A 16,166-nucleotide genomic window follows, 5' to 3' on the forward strand; every position below is an offset into this window, starting at 1 on the left:
AGAGAATCGTCAAACAATTATGGGGGAGGGGGGGGTCCCATTTTTAGCCTCGTGACTCATGGGCTCATGAGTCCGCGCTGTTTAAGCAGATTTGAAACGGATTTCTTCTTGGGATAAGTTTGAGTTTATTGCGGCAATTAGCAATCCGAATACAATTATGAATACGTTTACAATTATGATTACGTTTGGGGGTAATAATTTATACATTATTTTTATAATTAAACTAAGCAAAAAGATCACAAAAGATCAGCGCCGGACGTAACCCTCGAAGCGCTGGTGTCGGCTAATGGGCTCCGCTTTGCTTTTAACCAGATACTTTGAGAATTCGGCCGGTGAGCCGAAGGCCTTGATGGGGAACTTGCCAAAGCGGCCGTTGGTCTTGGACACCACATAGTAGATGGGATAGGGGCCGGGCGTCATCTGCACGGGCAGCAAGTGGCTGTGGCTCGCCTGCAGCCCCGTGTCCATGTCCAGCACGTCGTCCCCATTCAGATACCCTTCAGCGTCTGTTTGGAGGGGGATGAACTTTAGTTGCTTCTGTTGCTTCGTTTTCTGCTTGGGAAAGGCTTTTAGTTCTTTTTGTTTCAAGGCTTGGATTGGCTGCGACGTTTCTTCACCGTCAGTGGCCGGCCTGGGGCGACGTTTCCGCATCCGCATCTGCTTCGAGTCCACGTACTTCTTTTGGCCTGTGACCGGTCGCAGGGTTTGGATCTGGAACAGGGCCGAGTTCATATTGACTCCGGTGTGATCCTTTTTCGAGGGCAGGTCCTGCGGATGCACACGTATCACCTTTTGCGTCTGATTGTCTATGCTGATGACATCCTCCTTAATGTCCGCCGACTCCTCCTCAATGGGCAGGCAGAGACCAAGGCCAAGGACTCCCAGACCCAGGCAGATGAGCTGGAAAAAAGGCCAAAGCATATTTTTAAGCGAAGATAAAACAGATCGGAAGAGCCCTATTTGGAGAGCTCTCTAAAGCGGGCATCTTCGCCGGCTTAGGCCCAGATAAATGTTTAAAAATCCGTCTATAAAGAACTCTTTTTGAACTTAAATTTGTTCCCCCTTCGTTAGAGTTCGTAGCTCTCCATTTAAATCAATTCCAAAATCAACTTTTAAGCTGTCAAAATGTATGCGACGTGGAGACTGGGCGACTGTGTGGGTGGCGCCTCATTGATCACAATTACCATTAGCTGTTGACGGCTGAACATCTTGTAAAATCACTTAAGTGAGGTAAACGTTGTAGTTTGGGTTGTTGTTGTTGTTGTTGTCTGGCTGCTTCTGTTGGAGATCGGCGCCCACTCCGCGACTTGCGACTGGTGTTAGATGCTGCCGTTGTACGACTGTCTGTAGATTTTCTCCAACGATCGCTGTAAGCTCCGGAGCTGCTGGCGGAGCTCTGTTCTTTCCCCCAGCCCCTCATCACGATCTGTTTATAATAAAGTGTTTGGACGGTTTTTTTTTGCTGGTTTTTTTTGGCAGCGCCAGAACAAATAATGAGCCACAAATTCGTTAGTTTTGTTTCGTCTTTTGTCATCTGTCGCCGCTCCACGCCACTCCACTCCACTCCTGTGGCCCCTATCGCGATGCTATCCCTGCTGCCTGCCCGCACAGTGGTTCCAGGGTATGCCAAACACACATTTGGGAGTTTCAATCTGGTGGTTCGTTATGCGATGGCTTGGCTGTGATTGCCTCATTGATTAATTTGTTGGCTGGCTGGCTGGCTGGCTGGCTGGCCGATCACCTCGGCTGGCAGACCCTCCTACCGATCGTTTTGTGCATTGTTTGATTTGAAGATATTTTTGTGTACAGCATTACCCCGTTCCCCCTTCTTCCAACTGGCAACTGCTGAAGCAACAGCTGAAGCATCATTAAATTTTGCATTAGTAATTATTGTAATGGAATTATTTATGATCATTATCGGAGTGTCAGACACTGCACATTGTTGTCCATGCGGCGTGTGCACCAGGAAATCAACAGAATTCAAAAACAGGAAAGGAAAAGCCGAAGTTTTTAATGCCCTTTCCGGATTGATTGTTACAGTTGCGGCACATCAAACCGCTCTCCTGTGTTGCCACTCTCTTCATCCAGATATTATTCACTCTCTGTGTGTACTACATTTATTCACATCTCTCTAGCTTATATTCTCTGAATTTCTACCCTCTAAACATCTAATCCAAATATCTATACCCTTTTCGAAAGTGTACAACGACTTTTATGTTAAATAAAAGTTTGCCTGCCTCCGACAGTTGGGCGGAAGGGGTAACAATTATAATTCAATTGTATTCAGATGGCAGATATAATCGTACTCGTACTCGTATACTCACTCGATGATGACTCAGTGGCTGGTGGTTCTGTGTTTCTGTGTTTTGATGTTTCGTTCCTAGTTCTGGTTTTCGGGCCTCGGAACTCGACAAACAACTTGAGAAATCGCATTGTCAAAGGCATTAGAGATCATAAACCATTATGCGATGAGCAAGGTAGACTTTTATGTGTGTTATAATGGGATAATTGAAGTTCTGTGCGCAATCTCTGAAATTCTAATTTTAAAGTTTAGCCAACATTTAAAATAGTTTTAAAACACATATCTACCTCTGGCAGCTGATTATGTCACCTGTGCTGAACTCAGGCAAGCTCATTTGTATGCACATCGGAATGGGTTTAATGGGAATTGGAATTCATTGACCCAGTCTCCGTCTCCACGAATCAGCTTCGATTGAATAACTTCATCAATCAAGCACGAGCTAGAATCGATGATAATGATGATGGCGGTGCGGGGTCACCCATTTATATTGTATGGGTTAAAAATCTCTGATCGAGTCACTGCATATTTCCATCGTAAAAATTCACTTTGCCATCGATAGTCGGGTTTGACAAAAACCATTTATAGCTCTTTCACATCACACAAAAAATAAAGAAAAAAGAAAGGAGAAAAGTAAAGCTTTCAGCAGAGGAAGAGGGTAAAATGCAGCCACACTCCAGACGGTAATAAAATGCCAGAACTGGGAGCTGGGACCAGGGAACAGGGACCAAGACAATGGAGGAGTGCCGTGCCGCCTGTCGCAGGCATTTGCAATGCCATTTCCATCCTTCATTCGGTTCTCCCACCCTTCAATGTCGCCGCGCCATCGATTGTTATTCAAAGCAGCCCCATAATCTGTGCCAAGATGCATAGACAAAGTGACTGTGAATTCGCATTGAAGAAGGGGTTATGGGTGGGAGGCAAGTCTTGCCATTGCCTTTGCCTTTGGCTTTCGGCTTTTTAGTTAGCCAAGTGTTCAGGGAATTGAGTTGTAACTCAACAGGTTTTAGCTTTTAAGCTGCCTTAGTCCTCTGCGGGTGCGGGGTACGGGTTGCGGGGTGTAAGGCTGATGTGCAGGCATTTGCTAATGGATTATTTAAAGTGAGACTTTAAACTTGCAGAAAAATATACGCAGTGAAAGAGATGTGTTAGAAGTTGGCTACAATACGCCCAGAGGCCATTCTAATTAGATTGCAGCCAACAAAAAAATGGACCCTTGATGCGGGTTCTGTGTCCGTTGCTGGCCAGAGGTGACCAGCAGCCGCACCCTCACCCGCACCCAGCCAGAGGCTAATGGATACAAAATCCAGGGACATTTGTTTTGTGTGGAAAAGTTGTGTCCTTTTTTTTTGTTTTTGTTTGTTGCTGGTTTGGTTTATTTGCGGTCAGCACATAAATTACATATTAGCTATAGGGATCACATATAATTTACGAGTGGGTTAAGGGCATCATCCCCATAATTATATACGCAGGTGAGGGTGGGGGAGTGTGGGTGCGAAAGGGTAGACAAACATGTGGAGGACAATACCAATACCAGCCTCAAAATGAGCCGAGAATTACATTTTGAAAAATCTGCTGACTCAAATACGAGTATAGTTGCCAGGAGACATATCCTGCCATGTGCCACATCTGCCAGGAGGGTGGAACAGGATAAATAGAGAGAAAGAGGGAGAGAGATATATTCTCCACTTTTATTATATGACAATTACCCACAATCAGAATCAGGGGGAACATATGAGAGCACCGCATTCACATCACAGGCTGCCACAGGATGGCAATCGTAAAAAAGAATGGAGCTTGGCACTTGGCACTTGGCCCGGCCAATAATCGTTGTGTCCTCTCGCAGTTCTCGAAAGTTTCCTCGACAGATACTACCCATATTACATGGCCAGAGATGGTTATGTCCTGCCTCCCCCAACCCCCTGGCACTTTCACTGGCGTCTTATCTAAGCATTCGAGGAATAACTACAAGAAAGTCTTTTGGAAAGACCCAACAAATGTTGATGGCCTAATAAAAGTTAAAGAAATCTGAAGAGCTTGCTTAAGAGGGTGCGCAAGGATTAGGTTGAGCTGCGTGGAGTGTTGCATGGATACCTACCACATACCACAAATGACAATTTTCAAAGCTTAACATACATATGTAAGTATTTACATGTTTTCTAATTAGATTTGAGACTTTGTTGGCGAGTTTTATAAACTAGAAAGCTTTGGTGAATTTATACCTCTTTTAAGCGTAGAAATTTAAATCTTTAATGAAAATGACAATATTTAAAATAGATTTCTCGTTTCCGTGAGGGTCTGCAAAAAAATGATATCCTATCCTTTTAAGGCCGTGTTGCAACGATTTTGTGGGTGGGTGCAATGTACACAATATTTATACTTTTATTTAACGCGCCATGTGATTTTTAAGTTTACACATTGTTTAGCAGAATTCTGCCGCAGAATTAATTATAATTAATTAAAAACAATTATAACGAAAAGGAACGTGTGAGTCGCTTCTGTGGACGCGACTCTACTTTTATACCCGTTACTCAGTCAGTTTATATAAATTTGAGAGCTTATGATTTATGTAGAATTTTAAAATATTTTACAATTCTACATCTACTATGTCGAATACACATCGGTCCCCCCCGGCGGTGCCGGCGGGGTGGGGGGGCGTCGCGCCGGGGCCGGCCCGCCGGCGGCCCTCCGGCGTGGCCAGATTCGTCCTTTGTGGGGTCGGAAGGGGGCGAGGCGAAATTTACACTTGTAGCATTGTGATATCACATGAGTCTGGAAACAAAATTTGGTTGCTCTAGCTTTTATAGTCTCTGAGAACTAGGCACTCATCAAGACGGACACGCGGACAGACGGACGGACAGACAGACATGGCTATATCAACTCGGCTGATGCTGATTTAGAATATATATATTTTATGGGGTCGGAAACGTTTCCTTCTCTGCATTACACACATCCACTTTTACCAGTTTTTTTAGCATCAGGTCTTAAAGAGATATTTTTTTTTATTTTGCTCATCCAAATTCTCTCGTATCTTTCTTGCTTCTAGGAAAATTAAACTTCTCCCCAAGAACTCTCTATCGGATATGGGGTTTTCCTTTCGTAATCTGCCTAATAGTTCCACCAATTCAAATCTCTGGCATTTGTGCAACGAATTTAAAGCAGTGGGGAAGCTCAAGTAAATATTTACACTGGTTGTTCCGAGTCCGAGTACCGAGTATCATCATAAATTCGTTGCGAAAAATGCCTTTGTTAGCCATTAAAATATTTAACAGATTGCCGCTGATGGAATGGGGTGGTCTCAGGGCGGGAGCTCCCTATTCCTCTCCCTCTACCACCCACCCTCGTGTGGGGTATGGGCATGTCATAGAGGGAATTTTTATGTGTGTGTGTGTGTGTGCACCTAAATCCCCGACACACGACACTCGGTGTGGCAAGAGGTGCCCGCCAATGCCACGATGACTCCGCCCTGAATCGTTTGGGGTTCCAGCTTGAGTGTTAGACGATGTCCTCCACTGCGCAGATGCCGGATTCTCGGCTCGTCCAGTTGGTGCAAAACGTTTGGGGGAGGGGATGGATGCCACACGCAGCAGGGGCGTTTTGGGAGCCAAGACTGTTCCAATTCCAAACTGTTTCTGGCTCCTGGGCAAGAGAGGCTAAGCAGAGGAGCAGCGTCATGTCAGGCGGCAGGGGGCGTCTCCGGTGGACAGGAGGAGTGGGGGATAGAGATAGTTGTTCTGCGAGAAAAATCATATAATTTCCAACATATGTATACGCAGATTTAAAACCAGTTCCGAGTACCGAGTGGATTTTTCTCTTGTTTAATGCTGTTGCTGCAGTTCTTCGAGGATTGGGGAACGGCAGAGGGGAAGAGCGAGCACGTACGTACGTTCCTCTCTCACACGTGAAGCCAATTAACGCTAATGCAGAGCCAAATCCTCATTTCACACCTCTCCCATTCCCCCACACACCTCCCTTACATTCGCTCGAAGGAGGGGCCAGGCAGGCGGGCAGCTTCGACATGCAAATGAAGGGCAAATGGAGCCTGTCAATGGTGCTGCCAATGCGGTTGCATGTCCATCTACAGCTACACCTCTGGATGCCCCCTTCCCGCTCGCTACTTTTTATGGCCAAGCGGCGAGTCGTATGTGTGTGTGTGTGTGTGCATGTGTTTGTGTTCCTGGATCCTGTTTTGCAAGGTGTTGATTATGGCCTTTGATATGCAAATGAACCGGTTTTACAGTTGCTGCTGCCCCTCCCACGCCCCATCCACCATTAGTCAGTCCCCCCCCGCTGTTAGACCAAAACAAATGGCGCTAATGATGGGGCAAGATGACACCTTGTGGCAACATATCATGGCCAACTAAAGACACACTTTGCCGGAATACTGGAGACCGGCAAAAAGGGTTCTTAAGCACACCGCCGATTATGGGAGTGCGTGCCCCGTGTGCCCCGTGTGCCCGCCCCCCTTATTCGGGCAGTTTCAACCCCAATTAGACTCATTAGGCAAACAACAGTGGGCCATCACAATGGGCCTATAGAATGCCCCGCACTCTCCCTCTCGCCACTCTCTGAACCCTGACCAAGGTGCGAAACGTGGGCGCTGACTTTGGAGTGATTTACGACACAAATTACGGTCTTAAATGGACAAACATGCCTAGTTTTAATCATGGGGGCAGCTCCAGGAATGGCAGTCGAATGGGATAGGTAGGAGATGAGTCCATTAATGCGACTGGAAACTACCGGCGCAGGTCCCCGAATGGGCATTAGGCATGTGCGACATAAATTAATTAACCTTTTCTCACATTCCCTTTCACGCATTGTTAGCCGACTTTATTTATGCAAAACTATCGCCGGGACACGCTCACGCCAGTCTCGGGGGTCATCCAGGGGTCGTATAAAATGTGGATAGATCCCATCCACCCTTTGGCTCTCTAAAATTAATGCACAAATCTTGTCCGGTGAACTTTCACATTTGATGACTCTTCTTCACCAAATTTTGGGAGCTCTGTTCTTAATATATTATTTAAATTAATATATGTCCTGCTGTCCAACCTGGATATCTGCGAGAGTTCTTGGAAAGTTATGCTAACCATTATTAAAACACACAAAATAAAAATAATACATTTTGTAATTGTTATTCCCATTTTCTGGCCTCTTTTATTTTGTTTGGAATCTTGTGACTATTTTCGTTGCACTGAATCAGTTATATAATTTTTTTGTAGTAATTCTGACTACACCTGAGAATTTCTGGTTCTCGTTTAAACAAAATGTGTACAATATTTAAATATATTTTTTAAACTTTTTAAGAAAAACTAGGTATGTTGTTCAAACATATTTTTTGTTTTAAATATAAATAATATTAAAACGCTATTTTTTAAACAATCTCTTACCCCGATATAAAAAACAAGAGCCAACGATATAAATATAAAAATTTGTATGTGCAAACCATGGCACATTCTCTGGCCATCATTTAAAAAAACAGCATGCAATTTGGTGCACGCGTTGCGGAGATAGCCGCTTACAAACAAATTTTTTTCTACAAATTTATAGTGTAGATTGCATATAAAATCTATGAAATATTTTATAATCATCTATTTTAACATCACCTAATGTCAAAATAATTGGAATTATTTTTATAAGTTCCACTCTCAGATCAAATTGGTATACATTTTAAAAGCTTTCAGGGCTTTTTTCTCTGGGTGTATTTGCCACAAATAAATCTTGAAAAGTCAAGGAAAAACCCAATTGTTTGCTCTCATTTGCGTATGCTGGATTTTGTAGTTGATTAATGAACTGATGGAATGCTGGCAATTAAGATTATAATTTCTATAACTTTAAATTTGTCCCAAGGCGCTTTGCTACGCCAATACCATATATGTACGCACATTCAAGTACCAAATGTTGGTTCTTAAATATTCTATAATGTTTTTACTGTTCTCTAATCGCACAACTTTCCACAATACTTTTGTGGGTCAAGCAGAAATTATTGGCCTCGGTCCTGTACCCGTGACTGCCTTTATCGCACTTCTGCTTTTTGGTTTTTTGTTGTTTTTATTAGTGGAAGTGCTCGAAATAAACACACATTAAAATTCAACAACAAATTGGGTGAAAAACAACTTGGGGACACCCTGCAATGTTGCTTAGAAAATGGCCCTCACGGGAAATTATAAATATTTCCGTTTGAAAAGAATACAAAAACTGAAACAACAACAAAAAGTTCTACACGGAAAATATTTGAAAAAAGCAGAAAACGTGGAGCAGGGGCAGTGGAGAGGGGCAAAAGTTGCGCCTAATTGTAAACGGCCCACCAACGGATGACACTTTATGAGTACTCAGGGGGGGGCCGCGGAAGTTGGAAATTTTGCACTACACTTCATGAAATTGAATTAAACACGCAGGGGCAATGACTGGGGGTTGAGGATGAGGCCTTGCAGTCCAGGCGGAGTTGAAAATGTTTTCCTCGCCTCGGGGCGCCGGAACACGGGACTTAAATGGCATTAATTATGACACAGGAATTGGGGGGCAGTAGCAGGAGCCAGAGGATTTCCCTGGGACACAGACGGAACGCATGTGTAAGCCAATCCCCTGCTGCAATCCCCGTATTGCAATGTATCCAACCTGGGCAAAAATGTAATTGACCAAACCAGCCGAAAAGGAGAAGGAGCAGGCAGCTGACCGAAAAGGACCCCAGCACTGGACTTGCCACAACTGACACAGTCCACAGCCTAGTCCGGGGGTCGGTGCAATCGCACGCATAACAATAATTCCATTGCCATTCCATGACCTCCTGCTCTACCTGGTTGTTGGTTGTTGGTTCTGGTTCTGGTCCTGGGCCCCACCTGGGAGTGCACATTAAATAATTACCACAAATGGGCTTGGCGATAATTTTTGCACCAAGGACCCATCCCCAGCAACAACAACAACAGCAGCATGCGAATAAAAATTGTAATTGTAATTGCGAAAACAATAAACAAATGTGCCACAGGACCACGAAGGGACCTGACTGCCCAGTATCCATCCATGATGGGATGCACTCGGGGAATACAACATTTCGCAGGTAAGGCAAATGAAACGAGCCTGCGATTACTGTGCAATCCATTTGAAAATGTATTAAACATTATTTGAATGTGGATTTTTATAGATTTTAAGCCAAAGAAGTGCGTAAACAATTGTGTGGCGATTTGTGTAAATTTAGAATCAACTAAAGGGGAGAGATCCCTCTCTTCATACCCAACTTAAGGTTGCACTTGATTACTCTTCAAAGTGCATCGACTTTTGTGCCAAATGCTGTGCGGGGTATTCAGAAAATTGTATGTATTTAATTAACGCCACCGGCTGTGCTTTCGATTCGATTCGATTCGGTTGCACTTCCGTGGCAATGTGGATGGAGGGGAGTCATGCGCTGGTTGTCCATTTAATTTGCATTGAGCCTGTGCCCGGCAGGACCAGGACCAGGACCAGGACACCTTCAACTTCAACCGAACAACAACAAGCGAACAGCTTTAAGGCAATCCCCTGGCGAGCACTTCTTTCGAGTGTCCTGAACCCAGTGCCAAGCCAAGCCAACTCCCAAGGCGTTCGTTCACGTTGCGATGGCTACTTAAAAATTCATGCTGCCCCACCCCCACTGCTGCTGGCACTCCTGCTCCTTGCCACAACCCGTTCGCACCTAGAATGGAACGCAGTTGGTTCCATCATTTACCAATTAGTTAATTTTTATGGCAATACTGGAGATGCTGGGAAATCTTTCAAAAACGGAAAGCAAACATTTGCAGCAGGCTGAGGCTGCGGCTGAGGCTGTGCTGTGTCGGTGGCGCAAGTGTCTTTTAATTTCTTATTAGCGGTTTATTATCCCCGCGGACAGTCGGGCCATTAATATGCAGGGAGAGCCGTCCTGCCCTGGACGAAATCATTAATTTTAATGAGCCCAAACGAGAAAGTTGGACGAAAAGGATTACGAGACTGTGGGGTGGGGTATTCGGTTAATTACTTAATAATTTAGGCAGGTGTTTTATTTTCGGGGAAAGTCAATTCCTAGAGCCGCCCACTGGGAGCCACTGGATGCCAAGAAAAGTAATTACAGAGTGAGAAAGAGCTGTAAGATTCGTACTAAATCTGATTAAGGTTTTGGGCATAAATTTGCATGGCAAATGCAAAAGGAATCAAAGCCACAAAAGTAACTGATTCTGCTTTAATATTTATATATTTATGGATAATCCCAGCGCTTAAGCCCTACAAGTATTCCATTTTCCAGTTGGCTATCAATCAGCTAAATATACCCACAAAACGTTTAGGCCCAAAATCGAATGGAACTCTTTGTGGCACGCTGAAAACTTGTTCCCTGGACTCCATTTGTTTGCAGAGCACGATTCGAACCAAAGTAAAGGTGTATCCCGAGGATTAGGTGGGGTGGGGAGGGGAGGGGTTCGGGAGGTTTCGGTTTGACAGACCGACAAAAAGCGATTGGTAACATTAATCCGTAATTTGCTGTTTTACGGAGGTAGCTACCAAGGCGACTAAGTAATAATTTTTAATAGGAAACCAATGCCCATAAATGGTCAATAGTCGCCACTCAATTTTTTTTTGTATTTCGTTTGTATGGCTGATCCCTGCCTGATTTTGGCTCTGATGGAATTCCAAATTCGTTGCGAAAATTCGCAGCACGTGCAGCATGCAGCATGCAGCATGCAACATGGTGGCTGCAGCCAGAGGGGGGAAGGCAGTCTGCAGCCTGTCTGTAGTTGTAGCTCCCATTTCTTGTATTTGGTTTTACTTGTAATTTATGAACTTTAATTGTTGGCATTTATAGCGGCTCTACACTTGGATTGGCAGTGGCTATAAACCATAAACCATTAACAGTTAGAGCCACAAACACTGCCACTGGCACTGGCACTGGCAGTGGCAGTAGAAGTGCCAGCAATCGAGGAGACTCGGGCGACACTTTTAATTGATTTTCTACCCTTTTGATTTAATTTATGAACTGCCTGCCATATTCGGCAACGGCAGCGGCAGCGGCAGCGGCGGCATCGCTCTCGCTCTCTGCCCGGTTAAACATTTAATCAATGTTCGAGTATCTCAAATCTGCCAATGCCTATGCCCAATGCCAGTGCCCAGTGCCAGTACCAATGCCAGTTGGTTATAAATATTTATGAGCCTCTCGGCCCAGCATAAGCAAAAGCCAAAGCTAATGACAAAGTGATAAGGACAATTAAGGAGAAAGCAGCTGCTGCCCATGACTGCCAATGGAGGGAGGTAGACGGGGGCCTGACTACCTCCGCGGTCAGTCAGCGCATGAAATGTGTCACAGAGATGTCAGCTGGAGGAGCATTCGAATCGAAGACGTGACACGATGCAAAAACTTCCTTTAAAATAAATATATTTCATATTTATGTAAATTAATTTGTATACATTTTTAATTAATTAATTCTTTGTACTATGCCTCATTTTTCCGGCCAGATATTTGTTTACTTATCAAAATTAGGGAAAACATATGAAATTAGAAAGAATTTCACGCTAGTCCCGAGATACCTTTTGTCTAAGATCGAGTGTCCAGTCCCCAGTACCGCTCAAAATGCTCAAAAAATAAGAGATCTTTCCTTTCCCCCTCGAGACCTTCCCGCACTTTCTTATGCGTCCCGTCTGCTTTCCGTTCTGTGGGTCAAACTACGCTCCTCATGATTATTTTTAGACTGATATTTCTTCATTCCTCTAACATATTTTATCCCCTAAAATAATTGCTTTAAATATTAATCAAGTTTTAAATCTGTTTTTACTCATTTTATTGTTCATATTTTAATCCATATTTAGCAGATAATTTTTAATTGAATAAAACACGTGTCACAGTGCCATCTCCAAGAGGGGGCCGGGCCCCTCTGCCCATCAGCGATCAACTTGTAAACACGGCCAACAAACTGCCTGGCCTGGCCTGGCCTGGCTGTAAAATATTGCTGCTGCATTTTTGATCACTTGTCATCCCTGCATGATGAACGATCGTTCATCACATCACAACACAACAGAACACAACACATCACTGAACCTGTAGCCGAGAGCCGAGTGCCGATCCGAGACTCTTGTCTCCCAGCCTAGCCGCTGGAGTCTCGCCCCAATCCTCCCCCCTCTGAGCTCCCTGTCTCAGAGAACCTTTTTGAGTACTTTCCACAGTCTGTCGCGAAAAATTCCGCAGAACCTGTTGACAACACTTGGGCGACAAGCGAAACGATCTCGCTTTTTGTCTCTGCTCTGCTCTGCACTGCTCTGTTCTGCTGCTATTTATTACGTTTGCTTGCCACTGCCACTGCCGCTGCTGGACCAATGCTGCAAAAAAAAGTGCTGGCCAAGGTGTCGATATCGCACAATGATTTTAATGATGGGGATCGATCCCCATCCCGTAGCCGTATCCAGCAAAAAACACTGCAAATCGCTGAGATGCCAATGCTGATAATCAATAATTTTTATATTTTTGCCACATCGTCAGTCGCCAGTCGTCGTCATCGTCGGCTTTCCAGGCCGGCGGCTCAAAGGAGGATACAGTGGCACAGGCACAGGCCTGGCAGGAGTGGCAGGAGGACGGCACCAGACGGCACCCCTGGCCGGCCAGGACATGACAATAATCCTTAATTACAGCACTCGCAGCGTCGAAACGAAATTTCGAAATCATAATTGGAGTTCAATGATTCTCCCCCTCCATTCGCCCATTCACAATTGTGTCTGCGGCGCGGCACTCGAAGTGGTTCGTTTGTGGGGTGGCCTTTCAGCGGCTGTTCTGCTTCTGTTTCGGCTTCTTTTGGGAATCTATCAATCTATCAAGTGCTTCAATCGTAGCCCAAAAACCTGTCCTCTGATGTCTTGGCATTCTCCTGGCATTTGGTATTCCGCATGCAAAACAAATTGACAGCCAAACAGGGAGAGAGGGAGAGAGAGAGTTATCCTATGACAGGAAGCCATTTACTCGGCTTTGGTGCAAAACACTTGACGTTTGATAGTGTCAGGCCTGTGGGTCTCCTGTGACTAAGGAGGGGAAAATCAAAGGGCGAAAGTGCACAAACAACTTGAGTTGTTGTAACCCTTGTGGCACTATTGGCAATCCCTTACTGATTTTATTCTTTTATTAATGCGCAAAAAGAGCACACATTTTTTGGGTTTATTTTCGCGTGGAAAAGTGCCAACAAATTCCATCAAAAGTTCAACCCTTTGAAGCCTCGCTGACAGTCGTGTCACGCGTCAGGGCTCTTCGCAGTCGAGGAACATCGAAATCGCATTCGACTGATGATTAGGCAACAAGGTGTCTGTCTGTCTGTCTGTCTGGAGTGGATTTTGCCATTCATGTGGCTCATAGAGGAAGACGACGGGTTCTAATGGTGATTGCCAAACCGCTTACGAGCTGACTGCCATTGCCATTTGGCAGAGATGCACATGGAATCAATGCTGGGCAATTAAAGGCCTCGAAGGGAGACCCCAAAGAGCAGACTCCGGCAGCAGAGCAGCTGGAGAAGGAGCTCCTGGCTCCATCTCCAGGGGAAGACAATTTGATGTGCAATAAAAATGTTTGTTCTCTGTTTGTCGTTGTTCGTTTGCTTCTGTTGAGAGGGAATCACATGAAATGGGGGGTAGTCTCAAAATTGGATTTCTGACCCTTTGGCCAGCCATGTGTGAAGGTCCTTTGGCCATTTCTATTTGCATCTAATACATAAACATAATGCGTTAATTTCAAAGGAACTTTTGCAAGCAAACCAACAAAAAATATATGCAAACAACACACAAAATATTTCCTTTTTTCCTTTTATATATATTTTTTTTTTGTTTTTTTTGTGGTTTTTCGGGTGGTAATCAAATTTGCGAGGTTTTTTATTCTTCTTTTTTTTTATTTTTTCTTTTTTCACATCTTACTGAATTCCCCCAGGAGCATGGGAAGAGGGCCAGACCGCAGGACAGGACATGAGCAATACAAATAAACAAATGATGTAAATTTCATTCTCCGGCAAATATGAAAATGTGAAAAGTCTCGGAAATAAATAACATGAAATTTATTTTGCAGTCGCAGGCGATTCAGCACAAGGCACAAACTATTCAAGCTTGATTTTGAGGGGGGTGGCATTAAGGAAAAGGACACACCACACACACAGACACAGCTGAGGTCCACTCCGATTCCCAGTCGCAGTTGTGCGTCCATTTTTCGCCCCTGCATCCCCTGGATTGACGCACCAAATTAGATTCATCAAAGTTCAGTAGATTTGCATTTATTTCACATTTGTCAGGGACCAGCTGGCCTGCCTGCCTGCCTGCCTGCCTGTGCCATCGAAAGGGTCTTAAATGTCAGGTCTAGACATTAAAAACCACTTTTCGAATGGCATAAGAAAATGTTTTGTCCGCCCACTGATTGGCATTGGGAAATCCGAATGGAAATGTGTCAAATAATATTTTCACATTTCACGCACAAAAATGTCAATTTCAATTTGAAATCCGAATGAAATGAATGATTTGGTTTTAATTCTGATGGCACTCCGAAACAGAGAAGAATAAATGGAAGAGGATAGACAAGGGATGGGCAGGGCAAAGCGCCCCTCTGTTAACATCTTTTGGGGCCTTCCCCCTGCCTACTGCCTGCCTGCCTGCCATAAAACGTTGTATGTAAATTAGCATTTTAATAGCTTCGATAGGCGTTGCGTTAGTTGAGTTATTTAACTCAGGAAAATCAGAAGATCAGGCAGGACACATATCCATATCCTGCTGCCGCAGAGGACACTCGCGGGTGCCATAAAAAATTCACACAACAGCAGTTTCCTGCAGTTGCCATGGATTAAAATTATGCAAAACGCATTATATGGCTGGCTGCCTGCACTTCCAGGCAGAACGGTGAGCGGAGGAGGATTACCTAAGGGAGCCGTACTCGTAGGCCGTAAACACTCAATATTTGTGCCCGCAAGAAAGAAGAGAGAGAGGCGAGTCTCTTTCACTCACTCATTCCCTCTCGGAGAGTACGTAAATTGCCCAAGTCATTCTCTATGCAAATGTGGAAAGGCAAAAGCACTTAAAACAAATCCAATAGATAAAGCCATCAATGGTCGTGGAGCTGGGGAGGGGCATTGGGCATTATCCCGTATCAGAAGTGGAACAGAAATGCTTAGACGCCTCAGCCAAAAACCATTGCTAATAAATCAAGCTGAAGATTGGGTCTGATATTCCAAGTGAGTTTACATTACAATTTTTTAGATTACAATATGGATATTTGTTTTATGACACTTACGGATGGATTGGGAGTGAGTTATGTGACCATTTCGATGGCGTGTGAAATTGTTAAGAGGAGGAGCACACACTCATGCCAATAATGGGCACAGTCTTGGAATTCAATCGATTCGAATAGTTTAATTCCTGTTTTTCGTTATTAAAAGTATTCCATAAGCCAAAATAATTATTCTATCAACATTTCCTAGCAGTTTTGTCTTCATATTTTATCTTTTCTGAGTTGAACTGTGTTCAAGGCGCTTCTCCATTGAAGTTTGCTTTGCCAAAACAGCTTCTCTCATCTCCATTACCACTGGAGGATTGTGGATGTATGATGAGAACTCCTCTGCCTGCATAAAAGGGGGCCAGGATGTGCAGGACAATTACCACAACCGCCGTGAAAGGCAACTGCAACTACAACTGTGCGCATGTGAGTGCCGTGCCCCTCCTCTGCTTCAGCCCATTCAAGTGTCCATTTTTAATTAACACTCTGACAATTTGACGCCAAATGCATTTCCAATGTATGTGTTCATGTATGTTCGTTTGTGTGTGTGAGGGCCTAATGCTGCCTTTATGGGGAGAGTGGAGTCTGCATGCCGATGAGGCTTCTGTTCTGTTCGGTCTCGGGGTCTGAAAGCACTGCACC

The 16,166-nt window shown here is 44.4% G+C and overlaps 1 protein-coding gene across 2 annotated transcripts; it reads right to left on the reverse strand.

The window, feature by feature from the left end:
* Positions 1 to 100: 100 nt before the first annotated feature.
* Positions 101 to 1,353, reverse strand: LOC111078744. 2 transcript variants are annotated; one of them, XM_022373591.2, is made up of 3 exons: positions 1,185 to 1,352; positions 618 to 900; positions 408 to 552 (listed from the first exon to the last, which is right to left on the reverse strand). In XM_022373591.2, the coding sequence occupies exons 1-3, from the start codon at positions 1,206 to 1,208 to the stop codon at positions 500 to 502; spliced, it is 360 nt and encodes a 119-aa protein (XP_022229283.1). In that variant the 5' UTR covers positions 1,209 to 1,352; the 3' UTR covers positions 408 to 499. The 2 variants fall into 2 exon arrangements, with proteins under 2 accessions (XP_022229282.1, XP_022229283.1); XM_022373590.2 differs by having other exon boundaries at positions 101 to 900; positions 1,185 to 1,353.
* Positions 1,354 to 16,166: the final 14,813 nt, after the last annotated feature.

Source organism: Drosophila obscura, unplaced genomic scaffold, assembly GCF_018151105.1.
Source record: "Drosophila obscura isolate BZ-5 IFL unplaced genomic scaffold, ASM1815110v1 contig_25, whole genome shotgun sequence".
Lineage (NCBI taxonomy): Eukaryota > Metazoa > Arthropoda > Insecta > Diptera > Drosophilidae > Drosophila > Drosophila obscura.

Coding starts and splice junctions, on each gene's coding strand:
- LOC111078744 (XM_022373590.2), bottom strand. CDS start 1,208: ATGTTCAGCCGTCAACAGCTAATG. Junction 901..1,184: donor TCAGCCGTCAACAGCTAATG/GTAATTGTGATC, acceptor CCTTTTTTCCAG/CTCATCTGCCTGGGTCTGGG.